The 16,928-nt window shown below is 42.4% G+C and overlaps 1 protein-coding gene across 1 annotated transcript in view; it reads right to left on the reverse strand.

Moving 5' to 3' along the window:
• The window catches only part of PIR (pirin), a 110,786-nt gene that overhangs the window by 67,141 nt on the left and 26,717 nt on the right, over positions 1–16,928 (reverse strand). Inside the window, 1 exon segment of the mRNA XM_032620580.1 lies at positions 16,745–16,837. Within this exon segment, the coding sequence (XP_032476471.1) occupies positions 16,745–16,837 (93 nt within the window).

The raw sequence follows: 16,928 nt of genomic DNA on the forward strand, positions 1-16,928 counted from the left end.
CCTGGAAACTTGCTATCGTAATGGCAACAGTGCAACGTTGGCACGGGAACAAAGGAGATCCATTTGTAGGGGAAATTAACATATAATGACAGCAATTTCAAATCAGTGGGGCAAGGATGCCTTTTCCAATAAACAGTATTGGAACAAGTGACTGACCAAATGAGATATGACTAAAAGAATGTTCACAACCTAAAAGTTGAGAGCTATATTGTATTCGGCGGGCATACTAAGGACCTCAAGCCCGCGAGGCAGCATCTCAAGTAAACCTGAGAAACTGCTCCGAGGAGGCCAGGGGGGAGGCAGGATATATAGGGGGTTTTGCAGCAAAGGGCAGGTAGTCTGTAGGTCGAAAGATTACTGTTAATTAAAGAAAACCAGATATCTCAAGTTAAGGAATTTAGCGCTCTTCTATGTATGGGAAGATGCAAGAGTCTGGGCTCACTGAAATGCTTCCTTTGATATGCACCTCAGCTATCTGGGGCCAGGATCCTGTGTTTTCACATCCTGAGTTTCCTCAGGGCTCACTGTGGGGAGTGGCTGCAGTCTGACGGCTGCTAGATGGCAGGTATTCTTTCATCCCTGAGTTCCCTCAGGGCTCTCCAGCTCACCAAGGCGGTGGCTGCAATCCCTGAGGACTGCGACATCCTTTGTTTACAGATATGGCAGGAAGTATTTTATTTCTCAGAGAAAAGAGAGTAAGCCCCCACTACATGCAGAAACGTGTTCCAAATGGATTAAGGATTTTAAAAATACACTTAGAAGATTTAAATCTAAGGAGACAACAAAAATCCAAAATGTCTGCACAAATCTATCTCAGCAATGTTTATTATGATGGCAAAAAGACAGGAACAATCTGGACGATGGGTTTATAGGGTACACTTAGCTAAATAATGGTACAGCCATACAAGACGATATTATTATGCACCTGTTAAAAAGTGATACAGATCTCTATTCACTGATAGAGAAAAATGAAATATTATTTAATCAAAAAAGCAGGCTACAGAGCAGCAATTGTATTTAAAGGGTCAAAGGCAACGATGTATTTAAATGGATTCATTCAAATAAAACTGTAGCCCGTCATGCTGTCTACGCGTGTAAGTGCCTGGATGGACACGTGTCAAAATGTGAACAAAGGTCATCTCCAAAGGGTGGAAATGCAAGTACATTTTATTATCTGCTTTCTTTTCTGCTGGTCTACGTTTTCTGCAATGAGTAGTTTACCTTTTTACAATGGAAACTTTTTTTATTTGGGGAAAATAAAAAGATGTTGCCACTAATCAGTGAATGAAAGTGATATGCTTTACTGTGCACAGATGCTGGTGAATATTGGTTCCCTGTGTGCGTAAACTGGGGCTGGAAGGAAGGCAATAAGACACAAGGCAAAACACTAAGAATCAGAATAACTCCCTATTACCTGTGAGGACCACATAGGTACCTCTGCCTTTAATATGCTGCTAGATGGGAAAGATCTGGAATTCTTATAGAGGGCACTCATGCCAAAATAAGAATTAAGCACTTAGGACTCTATACAGAGCTTAAGAATTTCAGAGGACAAATAAAAAGCTTCCAAACTTCATACAACCAGCCAAACTACACTGAGCAGTGTCTAGAATTGCTTTCCTTTTCCTGTTATTCATGTACTTTTAATTAAAATAACTGCATAATAAAGGCAAATTTCTTTCTGTTCGGGCTGAAGCTCCCCTTTGGCTTCTCAAAGGAGTCCCTTTCAAATCATGTTCTTTCCCTCCCCCAAGATCTTTCAATTATCCAAGCCTAGGGACTTTCAAGTTGTTAATCATCTAAAACTATGTCAGGCAACTTGCAAAAGTAAATTGTTGGGAACATGAGTCACTTAAAGATGAAAATTTACATGGATATCAAAAGAGGGTTTTTGGTTTTTTTTTGCAAATTTTATTTTAGGGAGCAGTTCCAACACTGTTTCTAAAAGACTGACGAGACCATTATTGCCGCCTTCTTCCCCTACCTTTGCAGTGTGGATGTCCTCTTTTCTCTGGCAATACACAAGTAAACAGCATCTCCCCTATCCTAAATAAAATCTGAATTAGAGAAGTCTGGCCAACAACGCTTTACTGAGTCTGTAATGCCAACCTTTTACTACTTAAAGCAAAAAACACGCTTTTAGCCTTTGGGGAAAGAAAAATCAGAAACCCAGGAAATTTTATTTACTACCTTTTATTTATTTATTTATTTTTGCTAAGTGCTGTAAATGTTACACTGAGGCCTTAAGGATAAATTAGGGGCTGCCAGGATTCAAAAACAAACAAACCTCAGGCAGTACTTTGAGAACTGACATGATCCAGACCATTTTTTAGGCCATTACATAATCGCAAACACCTGGAGAATTGTCGTGGGTGGTTAAGGGGATTGGGAGTGTTATGTTTAAACTGGAGACTTGCATGTGTCTAATTAAGTAAGAAATCTGTAATTTGAAACAGGTGTTTTCTTAAAGGACTTGCCGTGCTTCCTGGTCCTGCTGCATCCTTTCCTGGTCCTAAACTTTCCACGGGTCTCTACGAAATATTTGTGCTTCCTTGTCAGTTCTTATTTGTTTCTGTGTTTGTTTGTATTTGGAAAGAGAAAGACACAAACCCACAACAGTAATGAAAGTAAAGCATCACCTGCAATATGAAGTTTAGAGAAGGTGTACCTCAAGGAGCTATAAATGAATCCTGAAGAACTACAGCACTGAACAGAGTTTGTTGTTTCTGGTTGGTATTTAGGAAGAAGAGTGTCATGACCTCATTACCTGTTACAGATGCAAAACACACTCTTTAAAAGAAAAAGGTTATATTATAGATTAAACTCTGTTTTCTTTTAATTTCCATTTGCCCTAAAATGGTGCCCTTTTCTCTATTGGTAGCTGAGTAGGAAAAAGAGAAAAACAAAACAAAAACACGGGTTGAGGTCATGGCTGATGAGAGAGGCCGGCAGGGAACATCTTGCGTAATCGAAGCGGCTAACTGGTCTTCAAGGACAGAAACAGCATGTTTGAATCCATACAATCCAGGACCCGACTTATTTTACAAAAATGTCTTAATTTCTTGAGCAATCACTGAGAAACCTAGAAATTCACACCCTGCCCCCAAGTTGGCTCATCCAATCACGACCCCACAAAAACACCTTCACAAGTGCCAGAAGGTCGTTTGCACAAAAGAGGAAAAGAGAAGCAACATGGTTTAGGTATTCAGCCAAGGGGCAAACCCAAACCTTTTAACGCTCTGCCACAACCCCCCGGAGACGCCCCCTGCTGGTGAAGCCCTGCCTCGGGAGCCACTCGGGCACTGGAGCCTGGGTGGGAACCTGGGCTTTGCCACTTACTTGCCAGGTGTGAGATGTGGGGTGAAGGCCTTAACTTCCCGGAGGCTCAGTTTCTTCACTTACAACAGGGACCCAGGCAATGAGCTCACCGAGCATGGTGAGGGATAACCCAGGTGATGCATGCAAAGCACATAACAAGTGTTCAGTAAGTTCTAGAATCAGCACGTTTGCCACATTCCTAGAGCAGAGATCCTGTTCATGGGTCCTCCCTCTGGTCCGCACTGGAGCTTCCTGGAATGATTTCCCCCGATATTCTCATGGTTTGTGTCCTTACTTCGTTCAGGCCTCTGCTCAAATATCACTGCCTAGGGACTTCCCTGGCCGTCCAGTGGTTAAGACTTAGCCTTCCAATGCAGGGGGTGTGGGTTCGATCCTTGGTCAGGGAGCTAAGATCCCACATGCCTCACGGCCAAAAAACCAAAACACAAAACAGAAGCAATACTGTAACAAATTCAATAAAGACTTTAAAAATGATCCACATCAAAAAAAAAAATGTCACTGCCTAAGACAGGCCACCCTCAACCAGGTCATCTAACTGGTCAATCTATTCTCAATCCTCCGACTCTGTTTCTTCTTCCTAGCTTTCTCATGAAGGGCACTATATTATATAATTATTTGGTTATTCACTTATTGTCTGTCTTCCCTAAGAAAATGCAACCTCCCTGAAGGCTAGAACATATAGCTGACACTGAAGATGGATGGATGGATGGATGGATGGATGGAAGGAAGGAAGGAAGGAAGGAAGGAAGGAAGGAAGGAAGGAAGGAAGGAAGGGCAGCATCTTGTACTTGCATAGCATTTCAGCACTTAAAAAGCATATGATCCTGGGAATATATTATCACCTACACGATACTGATGAAAACATTGTGGCTTACTGTGATTAAGTTTACACCATTAATAGCAGCAGAGAAAGGACTTAACATTTTCTGTCTCTGAGAATAAAACTATTTTCACTCTCCCACAGTGTCCCACAAATGCTGGCGCCATCTTGGCAGTAACACAGGTGTTGTGAGCACAGCGCCTGCCTTGGAGGAGACAGCTGATGGGAGCTGCAAGAGGAGCCAGCGCTGCCAACTGCGAGGGCTTCAGGCAACCTGGCACCTCTGGCAAAGGAAGGGTCCTTGCTATTGTATACAAAGCTGAAAACGGGCCTCGGGATTCCCAGGTGAAGTGGAGAAGAGGTTGATGGAGGGCCAGGCAGCCCCGTGATCCCGCGATGAGGTGATCATGGGATCCTTCTTTGGTGTGGACGTTGACAAGTTCTACCCAACAACGTCTAACTACAGAGCAATGAACAAGTGACTTGAAAGCAATTTTCCTTTTCTATTTTTCTGTTGCTCCCCTCACAAAAGTCTCCCAAATTTACTAATTTTCCTTTCACCCTGAATAAAATTTCAGACATGCACATCGAGGTTCTATGATGATCACATTCCCAAATCTACTCAGGCTGAATTGCAAACTTCCTGAGAATCTTCCAGCTGCTTCTAGAACCCCAGATTCAGACATGCCCTTCCTCTTCAAACTCCACTCAGGATTCAACCCTTTGGGGGAATCTCTTCAGACAAACTACCCCTGGCTCCCCATGTCGTCAGGCCAGCCTCTTAACTGATACCACCTACATCTTGTAAAACTGTGGTCAAGGCGTTCACGTCCATTGTTTCATTTCCCATGTTATACTGAAGGGGCTTCTAGGGAATGGTGTGCCAGCTTCTAGAATTACCCCAATTTCCCACATACAAAAGCACTATGTCGGGCTTCCCTGGTGGCACAGTGGTTGAGAATCTGCCTGCTAACGCAGGGGACACGGGTTCGAGCCCTGGTCTGGGAGGATCCCACATGCCGCGGAGCAACTAGGCCCGTGAGCCACAACTACTGAGCCTGCGTGTGTGGAGCCTGTGCTCCGCAACAATAGAGGCCACGATAGTGAGAGGCCCGCGCACCGCGATGAAGAGTGGCCCCCGCTTGCCACAACTAGGGAAAGCCCTCGCACAGAAACGAAGACCCAACACAGCAAAAATTAATTAATTATTTAAAAAAAAAAAAAGCACTATGTCTGTACCCAGCGGGAAAGTGGGTACTTCGAAGCACTGTTGCTTAAGAGTGCCCTCTGCTGCTCCTTATGATGTGTGCTCACTGTTTTTCTAAAATCAGTTCTCGCCAAACCAGGGAGCTGTCTGGCTAAAAGATTCACCAATGACTAAGTATGTCTTTCAGCCCAAGCGCGTTGTCTCTGCTCAAAGACCACGTGTCCATGAGGCAGGCTGCCCTCTATTCATCAAGGGAGGGGATGTGCTGTGGTGCAGAAGTGAGTTTTCCTCCAGTTAAAAGCTGTCAAGGTCAACACCCAAGAAAGAAAGGCCTGAAACGCTCCTCCGCACACATGGTCCTAGGCAGGCTTGGGGCTCACAGGGCTCATACAGAGACAGAGTTAAGGGAATCATGTCGATTTCCCTCTTCTTTTAATATTTTGTTAAAATTTCATTATAATAATATTTAATTTAATTAAGCAGGTGACACCTTTTGGTGGGTGATTTCTTATTATTCCTGATTCGATTCATTGTAAGGATCTAATTTCTGAATGTTTCAGTGAATGTGTTCATTGCACTTGATGTTATTGGGCCAGTTCTCGGGATTTTGGACTTCAAGAAGCAATAAAACACTTTATAATAAGGGGGTGTGATACAGGGATGCCAATTTTTGTCTTTCTTTTGTCTTTTTTTTTTTTTTTTTTTTTTTGCAGTACGCAGGCCTCTCACTGCTGTGGCCTCTCCCATTGCGGAGCACAGGCTCCGGACGTGCAGGCTCAGCGGCCATGGCTCACGGGCCCAGCCGCTCTGCGGCATGTGGGATCTTCCCGGACCGGGGCACGAACCCGTGTCCCCTGCATCGGCAGTCGGACTCTCAACCACTGCGCCACCAGGGAAGCCCGTTCTTTTGTCTTTTTAAATAATCCTTTAATTTTGGAATCTTTTTAAATCTCATTTTCTTTTTATTTCATTTCAGCCTGCACAAGAGAAAATGTCATCACAAACTCATAAACAGGAAGTTAGAAAGCACCCAAGGGGAACACAATGATTATCCCTTCCCTACCTTCAGGGAGCTACTGGTAATTCCAGCAGGGAGGACACTACTAAAACATGTAGCTAAGAGGAGCGAATGCTGCAGAGAAGTACAATTAGTCCCACTGGACACAGAAGAAAGATCAATCCTGATGAGGATGAACCTAGAGGAATGGGGGAGTAACTCATGGAGAAGGCAGCCCCCTCAGCTGGTCCCTACAGGACTGAAATATTGGGGAAAAGCTGGGGTGGGTGGGGCAAAACGGTACAGAGGAGGAGGAAAAGAATCTTTAGGTTGTAATAAAAGGTCATAAGCGACTAGGGCACCATTTTGTTAATTATCATGTTATTCCTAATCATGAATGGTCTCCTTGTGGCTACAAGAAGTTAAATGATTGGTCCTTAAATATCCCAGCAGTCAACCAACCCAATCCATTTCCTCATTATACTGGAAGTTCAGAGAAGTGAGAGCATTACTTTGAACTTATGGGCAGGAAAATCCAGGTCCCTGAAGCATGAGAGCAGTGGGTCCCACGCTAAGTTACAGAAGAAGTGTGAGGATCTGTGCCACCTGTGCAACCTCACTTCAAACGCTATGAACGTGTCTATGTATTGAAACACTATCAGATGTACAGAATGGGAACTTTGTTCCAGGAGTGGGAGCATGGAAGAGCGGACCCGTGTGGGCCTGGGATCAGAGGGGCCCACCTGCCTTGTACGGGCCGTGAGCTTGACAAGTCACCACTTCTCTGGCCTCTGTTTCCTCATCTGTAAAATGGAGGGTGGGCATGTGTGCTAACAATTCCTGCTTTTCAGGGTTGCTGTGAGGTTTAGAGCTAAAGCAGACAAAGCACGTGAAGCGTCTCATACAACAGGGAGCTAATATTACTGCGAGGCAAATTTCCTTTGCATTTACTTCTGCATGTTCAGGCATTTCACTTGAAAAGAGTGTATTGACGGGTAACTCTGAAGAAGCTTTGCTAATGGAGCTCAACGTTTGGAAGAAGCTTTTTGTCACGTAATGATCTATGTTAGTTTATTTTAGACTTATCTTTGGTCTCACTTAAGAAGCATTATTTTATATTTGGTAACATAAAAGAATGTTTAACGACTAGTATACAGTCTTTATTACATCCCGCTTCAATTTGTCTACTTAAGAACTCTAGGAAAGTAGTCTCTCAGACACGAATGTTTTCTGTTTGTAATTGGAATCGGGTGGGGGAGTGGGGCAGATGGGGAAATTGGTTGGGAATATATTTTGACTACTTTCAAAGAATATTTCCATTAAACTGCTTCTTTCCCTCATATGACGTATGCTGGGAGCTGTCCTGAGCACTGCAGGGTATTCAGCGGCATTCCTGGCCTCTACCCACTAGATGGCAGTAGCACCCTCCAGTTGGTATAACCAGCATGGTCTCCAGACATTGCCACAAGACCCTGTGCGGACAAAATCACCCCCAGTTGAGAACCAATGACACAGTCTAAAAGCCAGACTTTTAGACTAAAATCTTCCCTGAAACCCTCCCAGACTTGTTGGAAGTGCTAGCTTCTCCCTCAGAATGCAAAACTACATCAGTTGGACCTCTCTGGTTCCTCCTTAATCATTTTCTAACTTTCTTACAAACTGGAAGCCCTCTGCCCCCACTTGTAAACTTATGCGCACGCATCCGTGCACACACACACACACACACACACACACAATCTTAGTTTCCCTTCGGACCGGGAACACGTTGAGGAGGAGAAAGTTACGCTTTTTAATTTGAGGCCCTTTTAAATTTCATGGGCACCCCTAATGGTGCACAAATGTTCCCTAGAGGAAGCTGCCCCTAGGTCATACCCCACCCCCTTCCACTCTAGCGTATGTTATTAACTTACCTGGTTGACTGGAATAGAACACAAACGAGCTCCATTTCATGTGGAGAAGGCCGCCCCAAGGTGAAGGCCTCAGCAAGAGTTCCTGGAGAGCAAGCGAGCGCCAGGACCTTCATCGACCATGACAGAGAACACGGTTTATCTTCAAATGTGTCGTGTGAAGAGGGAATTTTGAAAATATATTTTAAACAACCAATATACATGCTCCAACTTCTAATGGTACAAAGAGAATAAGAGGCTTAGAGTGAGAATTAACTCTTTCCCACTCTCCCTCATCACCCAGTAACCTTCCCTGGAAGGTACATTATCAGCTTCTTGGGTGTCCTTTGAAGAGAGAATCTAGGCACTCCCAAGAATCAAAATATGAGTGGAAACAACCCGAATGTCCATCATGAGATGACTGGATAAACAAAATGTGACACAGCCATACAATGGACTATTAGCCATAAAGGAATAAGGTTCTGACACATGCTACAACATGGATGAAGCTTGAAAACATTATGCTAAGTGAACGAAGCCAGTCACAAAAGACCACATACTGTAAGATTCCTTTTATATGAAGTGTCCGCAATAGGCAAATCCATAGAAACACAAAGTTTCAGATGTTGTCAGAGGTCGGGGGACGTGGTAATGCGATTGACTGCTAATGGGTGATGGCTTTCTTTTGGGGGGTGATGAAAATGTCTAGCATCAGTGGTGAGACTTGCACAATCTTATGAATATACTAAAAACCACTAAATTTTCAAAAAAGCTTTGTGAATATATATTTTTATCTGCCGTTATATGTTTTCTCTCTAAGCACCATCTTCTTTCGGTATTGTTACATGAATTCTGTAATTCTGTTTTCTTTGCATCAACGTAATCTGTGGAAGTCATCATTCATTCAGAGAGTCCCCCTTCCCCAAAATAAATAATAAACCATTTTGGGGAAAGAATAAAGGTACAGTCTTTGCTCTTTATACAAATCCCACATTATGCCATAACAATTTTGTACCTTGCCTCTGTCACTTTCCAACTATCATGGAGATGATTCTTTATCAGGACCTATCAAGCTGTGACATTCTTCTACCAGCTGGGTAGTATGTCATTATATGCACACATGTATGTAAACCACTAGGTCTCAACTGGCGGCAATGTGATGGCCTCCCTGACCAAAATGCACAACTGGCAATAACACCTGGAGACATTTTTTCTTGTCGCCACTGGAGGTAAGGGGATGCTATCGGTATCTGGTGAGAAGGGGATGGGATGCAGCGGAAAAACCTACAATGCACAGATCGCCGCAGCAAAGAATGATCCACCCAAAATGTCAATAGCGCCAAGGGTGAGAAACCTTGATTTAAACAGACCACGATTCATGAAAATTTAAATTATTTATAATATCTGCTTTTATAAATAACGTTGCATAATATTCCACCTTCCAGACATACAAAAATTTCCTCACATATAATCTCCACATATATAATCATTTCCCTTTTATTTTGGATACTTACTTTGTTCCTTTTTTTCTTTTTTTGACTTTTTAATATTGCACTGGAAGAAACATTCGTATAACAAGCCTCTGTTCTTATGTTGGTTTTGTTTTTGTTTTTTTCAGGAAATTATTAGACTCCTAGAAGTAGGATAACTGGATTAAAGGAGAAGAACTTTTTGCCCTGGAATTATAAGGGCTCTTATTGCTACTATGAATGGGACTGCCCCCCCCATCATATCTGGCCATTGCCTTTGGGCAGGAAAGTGGGTGATTTTTGCATAGTTATTTTCTATCCAGCCATTTAATAAGAGGTGGTTTGTTTTTGGTTTTTTTTTTGGCGGTACAGGGGCCTCTCACTGTTGCGGCCTCTCCCGTTGCAGAGCACAGACTCCGGACGCGCAGGCTCAGCGGCCATAGCTCACGGGCCCAGCCGCTCCGCGGCCTGTGGGATCTTCCCGGACCGGGGCACAAACCTGCGTCCCCTGCATCGGCAGGTGGACTCTCAACCACTGCACCACCAGGGAAGCCCAATAAGAGGTTTTGATTGACATTCTTAGCATGGTGGTGCCGAGGGGTGTCCTGGGGGTGAGGATGGCTTTAGCTTCCTTCCTATAATCTGTTAGTGTCACCCCCAATTCACGCCAAATAAATGTATATGCTAAAATCCATATGCTGCACTGTAGCGGGAACTTCAGAACAAGTCCTGTGCCCTCCAACGTGCTCCAATCACATCACCACCCACAGCTGGATGCAGCCACCGTGGGGTTTCATTTTATTAGCATATTACCTACAAATAAATAATTTGTCCTCCTCCCTTCCAACAGCTCTCTTATTAATAGCGTCAAAGCTTCCAGAAGCATATTCAATCGTGGTGGTGCTGGTAGACATTCTCATCTTTTTTTCTCACAGTGACAGGAACGTGTCAATACCTCCATGTTAGAGATGAAAGAGGATGTTCCTTGAACAGCAGTCTTTCTGATGCTCAGAAAATATCCTTCTTTCCTACTTTTCCTAGAGTATTTTTTTTCTTTCCAGAATGGATTTTTTTAAATGTTATGTTTTTATAATTAAATTTATTTACTTATTTATTTTTGGCTGTGTTGGGTCTTCTTTGCTTTGCACAGGCTTTCTCTACTTGCGGCGAGCAGGGGCTACTCTTCGTTGCGGTGCATGGGCTCCTCATTGCGGTGGCTTCTCTTGTTGTGGAGCACGGGCTCTAAGTGCACAGGCTTCAGTAGTTGTGGCTCGCGGACTCAGTAGTTGTGGCACACAGGCTATAGAGCGCAGGCTCAGTAGTTGTGATGCACAGGCTTAGTCACTCCACGGCATGTGGGATCTTCCTGGACCAGGGCTCGAACCCGCGGCCCCTGCATTGGCAGGCGGATTCTTAACCACTGCACCAGCGAAGTCCCTCCAGAATGGATTTTGAATTCAATCAAGCTTTTATTTTCCCCCCAGCTTTGATTCAACGATGGTATGGCCTGAGTTTGAAAGTGCAACGCAAACTAGAAAAAACAGGCCGCGTGGGAGACGGGAGGTTTGGGTCCAGTTTTAAGTTTTAGGTGTGAATCAGCAAAACCCTACCCTTCCTCTAGAGGTATTGTTCAGAGGTTGCATGCAAATGCTGCTGGCTGCCAACCAGTAAATGCTAGTCTGGCTTTTCTGATGGGCACACCCTTGGAAACAGAGCGGGTTTGTTCTCCCGAACAAGAACCTGCTGAGGCTTGTGGTGAAAAACTTGATAAAACATTTCTATGCCCAACTAAGGACAGAATGGAGCAGACCATCCTAAAACATTCCCGCGAAGCAGGCAGGACGGTTCCTCCTAACCGTTCTTCAATTGAAGCAGAAATGATCAACCACGTTGGTTTCCCCAGGACAGAGGGGTTCCTAGGAAAATGGGCCTTTCAGTGCTAACACCTGCAAAGTCCTGAGGCTATAATTTAAAGGATGATTTTGAAAGGTACAAAATGGTAGATGAAGTGTTCATCAACAGTGTGTGAACTTGAAGCACTTCTCTTTCAGGCAAAATTAAACTTGGGCAGGGCGTGGATTAAAAAGGAAGAGTGTTGCACATTTTTTCAGATGGTTCTTTGTTCTGAGCATATAGAGTTGCCCTAAACAAATCAAGATATCAGGCCTGACCAGAAACAGGTAACTGCAAAATCATTCCACCCTTTACCACTTGGCCTTTCAAAACAATGCTCCCCGGAGTCCAAACTACAGGCAGGAAATATTGCCTGCATTTTCCCCCTTGTCTTGGTACCACCAGCTGTGCCTCCTCCAGGGCCTTCCTTCTTCCTCAACTTTTATGCAAGTTTTTAACAGAATATATTTCGCTATCTAAACCGAAGAGTTAAGTTTTAGAAAATGATTAGCCACTAACTCAGTAAAATCAGGTTCTTGTTCCCAGCTCATAGAGTTATATTTCTTGGATAAAGAAGATGTGGTACATATATACAATGGAATACTACTCAGCCATAAAGAAGAATGAAATAATGACATTTGCAGTAACATGGATAGACCTAGAGATTAGCATACTAAGTGAAGTAAGTCAGGAAGAGAAAGGCAAATACCATATGATATCACTTATATGTGGAATCTAAAATATGACACAAATGAACTTATCTATGAAACAGAAACAGACTCACAGATATAGAAAACAGACTTGTGGTTGCCAAGGTGGGGGTGGGGGAGGGATGGATTGGGAGTTTGGGATTAGCAGATGCAAACTACTATATATAGGATGGATAAACAACAAGCACCTACTGTATAGCACAGGGAACTATATTCAATATCCTGTGATAAACCACAATGGAAGAGAAAATGAAAAAGTATATATATATATAGACACACACATATGTATATAACTGAATCACTTTGCTGTACAGCAGAAATTAACACAACATTGTAAATCAACTATACTTCAATTAAAAAATAATATTTCTGGTTTGGAGGGTCATCTAGATAAGTGACTCCTAGGTTGAGTTGGCACCTGAGGTTCCAGGTGATACCACTGCTGGTTCACGGATCACACTTGGGGTAATAAGAATTTTGCAGGATAATATTCTCCACATTTGTTTGATCATGTATCACTATTAGTTTAAAAAATGTGAGCAGGGACTAAACAACATATATTTAGTTCTATTTTATATTCATGTGTTAGTCCAGCATAATTTCAGTTCTCTTTAAAAATATAAACATGAGTTCTAATATTTTATTTCAGCACAGCACTGACTCATCTCGCACAAAGCCTATTTTGAGGACCATTTATCTTGATAACATACCCATTATGTTAACATGCAGTGCATGCTTGTATTTCTCCAGGCATAAGAAAATCACTGATCCAGGGGACCTATTCCATCTTTGCATAAGGAATTGTTAAAAAGGGCTTCCTTCTATTGGGTTGTATCTATGCTTTGTAACTAAAGGTCTACCTTTGGGGGCGTGCAAAACAAGCCAAATCCTTGTTAACACTATTTCAACTCCTATCACTGAAAAGGGCCTGATTTCCTTAATATGCAAAGAGCATTTATAAAGCAATAAGAATAATACCACCAACCCATCAGAACAAAATAGGCCAAGAATATAAACATGTATGGTAAAAAAGATTCTTAAAAATGCAAAGAACGGCTTCCCTGGCGGCACAGTGGTTAAGAATCTGACTGCCAATGCAGGGAACACGGGTTCAAGCCCTGGTCCGGGAAGATCCCACAGGCCACGGAGCAACTAAGCCCGTGCACCACAACTACTGAGCCTGTGCTCTAGAGCCTGCGAGCCACAACTACTGAGCCCACAGGCCACAACTATTGAAGCCCGCACGCCTAGAGCCTGTGCTCCACAACAAGACAAGCCACTGCAACGAGAAGCCCACGCACCGCAACAAAGAGTAGCCCCCGCTCACCACAACTAGAGAAAGCCCACGCACAGCAACGAAGACCCAATGCAGCCAAAAATGAATGAAAAGATATCCAACCTTGCTCAGATAAGAAAAATTCAAATTAAAACTGATTAAGCATTATTTTTCACTTGTCAAAATGGCAAAGATAAAGAAAAGTTGGGTAAATATATTGTGTTGGTGATGCTGAAGGAAAACAAGTACCCTCATATATTGCTCTGGTAATGTCAACTGGTACAATTTCATGGCAGATGCTTAATGAAGCCTTCAAAGATTAGTCTTTTTTTAAATATTGGGAAAATGTTAACAGTATAATGTTAGGAAATAAAAAAAGACACAAAACATATACAGCATACCAGAAAAAAAAGTACTGGAAGAACAATAGCGATGCCTATTTCTGGATGGTAAGATAACAGGTGATTCTAACTCTGTTCTTTTTACTAATTAGCATTTTCAAAATTTACAACAAGCCTGTAGAAAATGCTCCAGGGAGGAGGTGAGGAGAGCCCAGAAGTGCACCTGGTTTTGAACTGCAGACTATTAAAGTTCACAGTAAGAGACAGCTGGGTCCTTAGCTTACCTACACTCCTGCGGGAAACTGGTACAGTCGATTCTAGTTATTTACAGTAGCGATGTTCTATAAAGTTGCCATGATCACTGAATGAGCCAACACTGAACCTCTGCTCCTGGGGAAATAAAGGGTTACGTTCCTGCGAGCCTCAAGTCACAACCAAGAATCAATACGTAACCTCCTGTTATGTGTGCTTCTGTTTAAAGACACCTTACTGAATATATATCACTGATTCATTAACACTGAACTCACGGCCAGCAGCAGTATAACTCACGCCTGAAAGAAGCGTCTCTGACACACGTATTTTCTCCATGAGGCCCCTCACAGCCTTCTTGCACTTAGGATCACGGGACAGCACTTAAAACAGCGAGATCACCAACAAAAAGCACAAAAATGTGGCACTAAATAGACCTCAAGAAGGACACCTGTTTGCAGTATGAGAGCTGAAACAAGAAGGCAGAGCATCGTCTTGATGACCCTCAGCTGAGAGCATGTGCACATTGGGCTGCTCTGCGCATGCCCGCCAATGACGGCGCAAGCACCACAGTTACAAACACATTTAGTGAGTAGGTGAATTCATGAATACAGAATCTACAGATGATGAGGGCTGGCTATAGTTACAATTACACTCTTCAGGAAAATGCTTTACTCAAAAGTAAAGAGCCGAAAATCGATATTCTACAGCTAGACCCCTTCCCAGAGTAGTTTAACATTGAGCACTGTACAATTTATAAATTGTAACTTAGAAAGGAAATTAGGGACTTCCCTGGAGCGGGTTTGATCCCTGCTCAGAGAACTAAGATGCCGCACGCAGCGTGGTGTGGCAAAAAAAAAAAGAAAGAAAGGAAATTAAAATTTCTTTCAATAATGGAAAGGAAAGCAACGTGTTTCATCATTCATTTTATTTAATATATTTGTCGTCTTCAGCAGAAGCCTTCTCTTTTTACTATTCAATTAAATTCAGCCAGGAGTGACTGAGAATCTCCACCAGGAGAACATGGAGATAGGCGGGATGATGTGAGCTGAAGAAACTTACAGTCCTCTTGGGTGTGGGAGGGGGAGGTTGAGGCAATTCCTCATTTTAATACAAAACAGAATATGATCAAGGCCACCATAAAGATCTAACATGTATGAGTGGAAAAATCTAATGCTACGGCGGCCAAACGAAGGAGAAAGGGTATCCTCTCAGGACTCTCTGGAAAACATGATGGAGACAGTAATATCTGAAAAGATCTTGAAGGATTAGTAAAATGGTAGCTGGAGCTGTGGGATGGAGTGGTGAGAATGTCCTGATACCAGAGGCAGAAGAGCAGTCAGAACTCAGCATGAGTGTAGGCGAGGTGAAAGGCATGCCTTCCATTACTGCTGTAAAGCAAGGCACAGTGGCCCCGAAGTGGTCACAGAGAAGAGAACCGGAAGGCAAATGGCTAAGTGACAAATGGAAACCAGTCCAATGACCTTAATCCTTCATACTGTTTCCAGAAGCTTCTATGCTTATTCTATTTTCACACTGCAGAGGTTAACTCTTTACCTGTCCATCTTTTACATCCTTAACTAAACCCCATACTGGAGGCAAGCAGGGGTCATGCCTCCTTCTTCATTAGCCTCCCCTTCCTCTGCCTCTGCCCAGTTCCCCCAACACACAAACACACACATCCCAACATACAAAAGATCACCTGACACCATGCTTCATGTCACCAGACATCAATAAATATTTGCTCGTTCAGTAATGGACTTGACAAACACACTAAGCCCTGGTCTGTTTCCTTAGAATACAGGTTTTCCTCAGAGAGCAGGTGACTGAACTTGGCTGGGAACTGTCCCTGCATCTTTCCCCACAATATCTGTGTGTGTGGAGAATGGGAATCTTTGAAAGGGCCCCAATATTATATTACACATTCTTATTTTCTCACTGAACTAAAACTGAAAATAAGTGTTCAGCAGAATCTATAAACTTTACAGTTAAATTTGTAAATGTATATTATTTGGCCTTAAAATTCTAATTTTTAGGCCACGTTCTGTTTCGGCCCCTTGATTCTATAACTCCTTAGAACTGAGTTAAACACTAACAGTGTTCTTGGATTGCCTTTTGGGGTGTAAAATATTATACTACATGAGATTATACATTTCTGAAAATTCTTGAAGAGAAGCAGGTTTTCATATAAAAGTATTTTAATCACATCTTAAATTGTTTCTTCTACCTCCAATAAATTATTTTAATTATATAAATACTTTAAGAAGCCAATTCTTGCCTTTTTTTACTGCTCAGACAGGAATATATCCAGTGGCACAAATTCAAACGAATTCAAAGAAGATTAAACACAGTAAATATTTAAATTTGAATATATTTCATGTAAAATAGATATTACAATTCTGTTAACAACCAGTCTATAGCCAGTAACTTATAAATTAATTTTTGCCTATTATTCATTGCTCTTAAATTTGAATTTTCTATTAGAAGTGATTACTAATTTTAAGAACAGAGGTAAATTTTAAAATACACAATTTTGTGGTCAAATTCTTTTACTTACTATTTCAAAACCTCGGTGCGGGTGATCAGGAAATCCACCTGGTCTACCGCCTTTAAATTCATCAAACAGTAAAAATGGATCCAGATGTTTTAACTGAAAAAAAAAAAATCCAGCAGATTAGATGTGCCTTTTAAGCCACGCTACTCGGGGCTACATTCAAGAAGAGATCTAGCAAACCTAATTA

The sequence above is a fragment of the Phocoena sinus genome, chromosome X (assembly GCF_008692025.1).
Source record: "Phocoena sinus isolate mPhoSin1 chromosome X, mPhoSin1.pri, whole genome shotgun sequence".
Taxonomy (NCBI): domain Eukaryota; kingdom Metazoa; phylum Chordata; class Mammalia; order Artiodactyla; family Phocoenidae; genus Phocoena; species Phocoena sinus.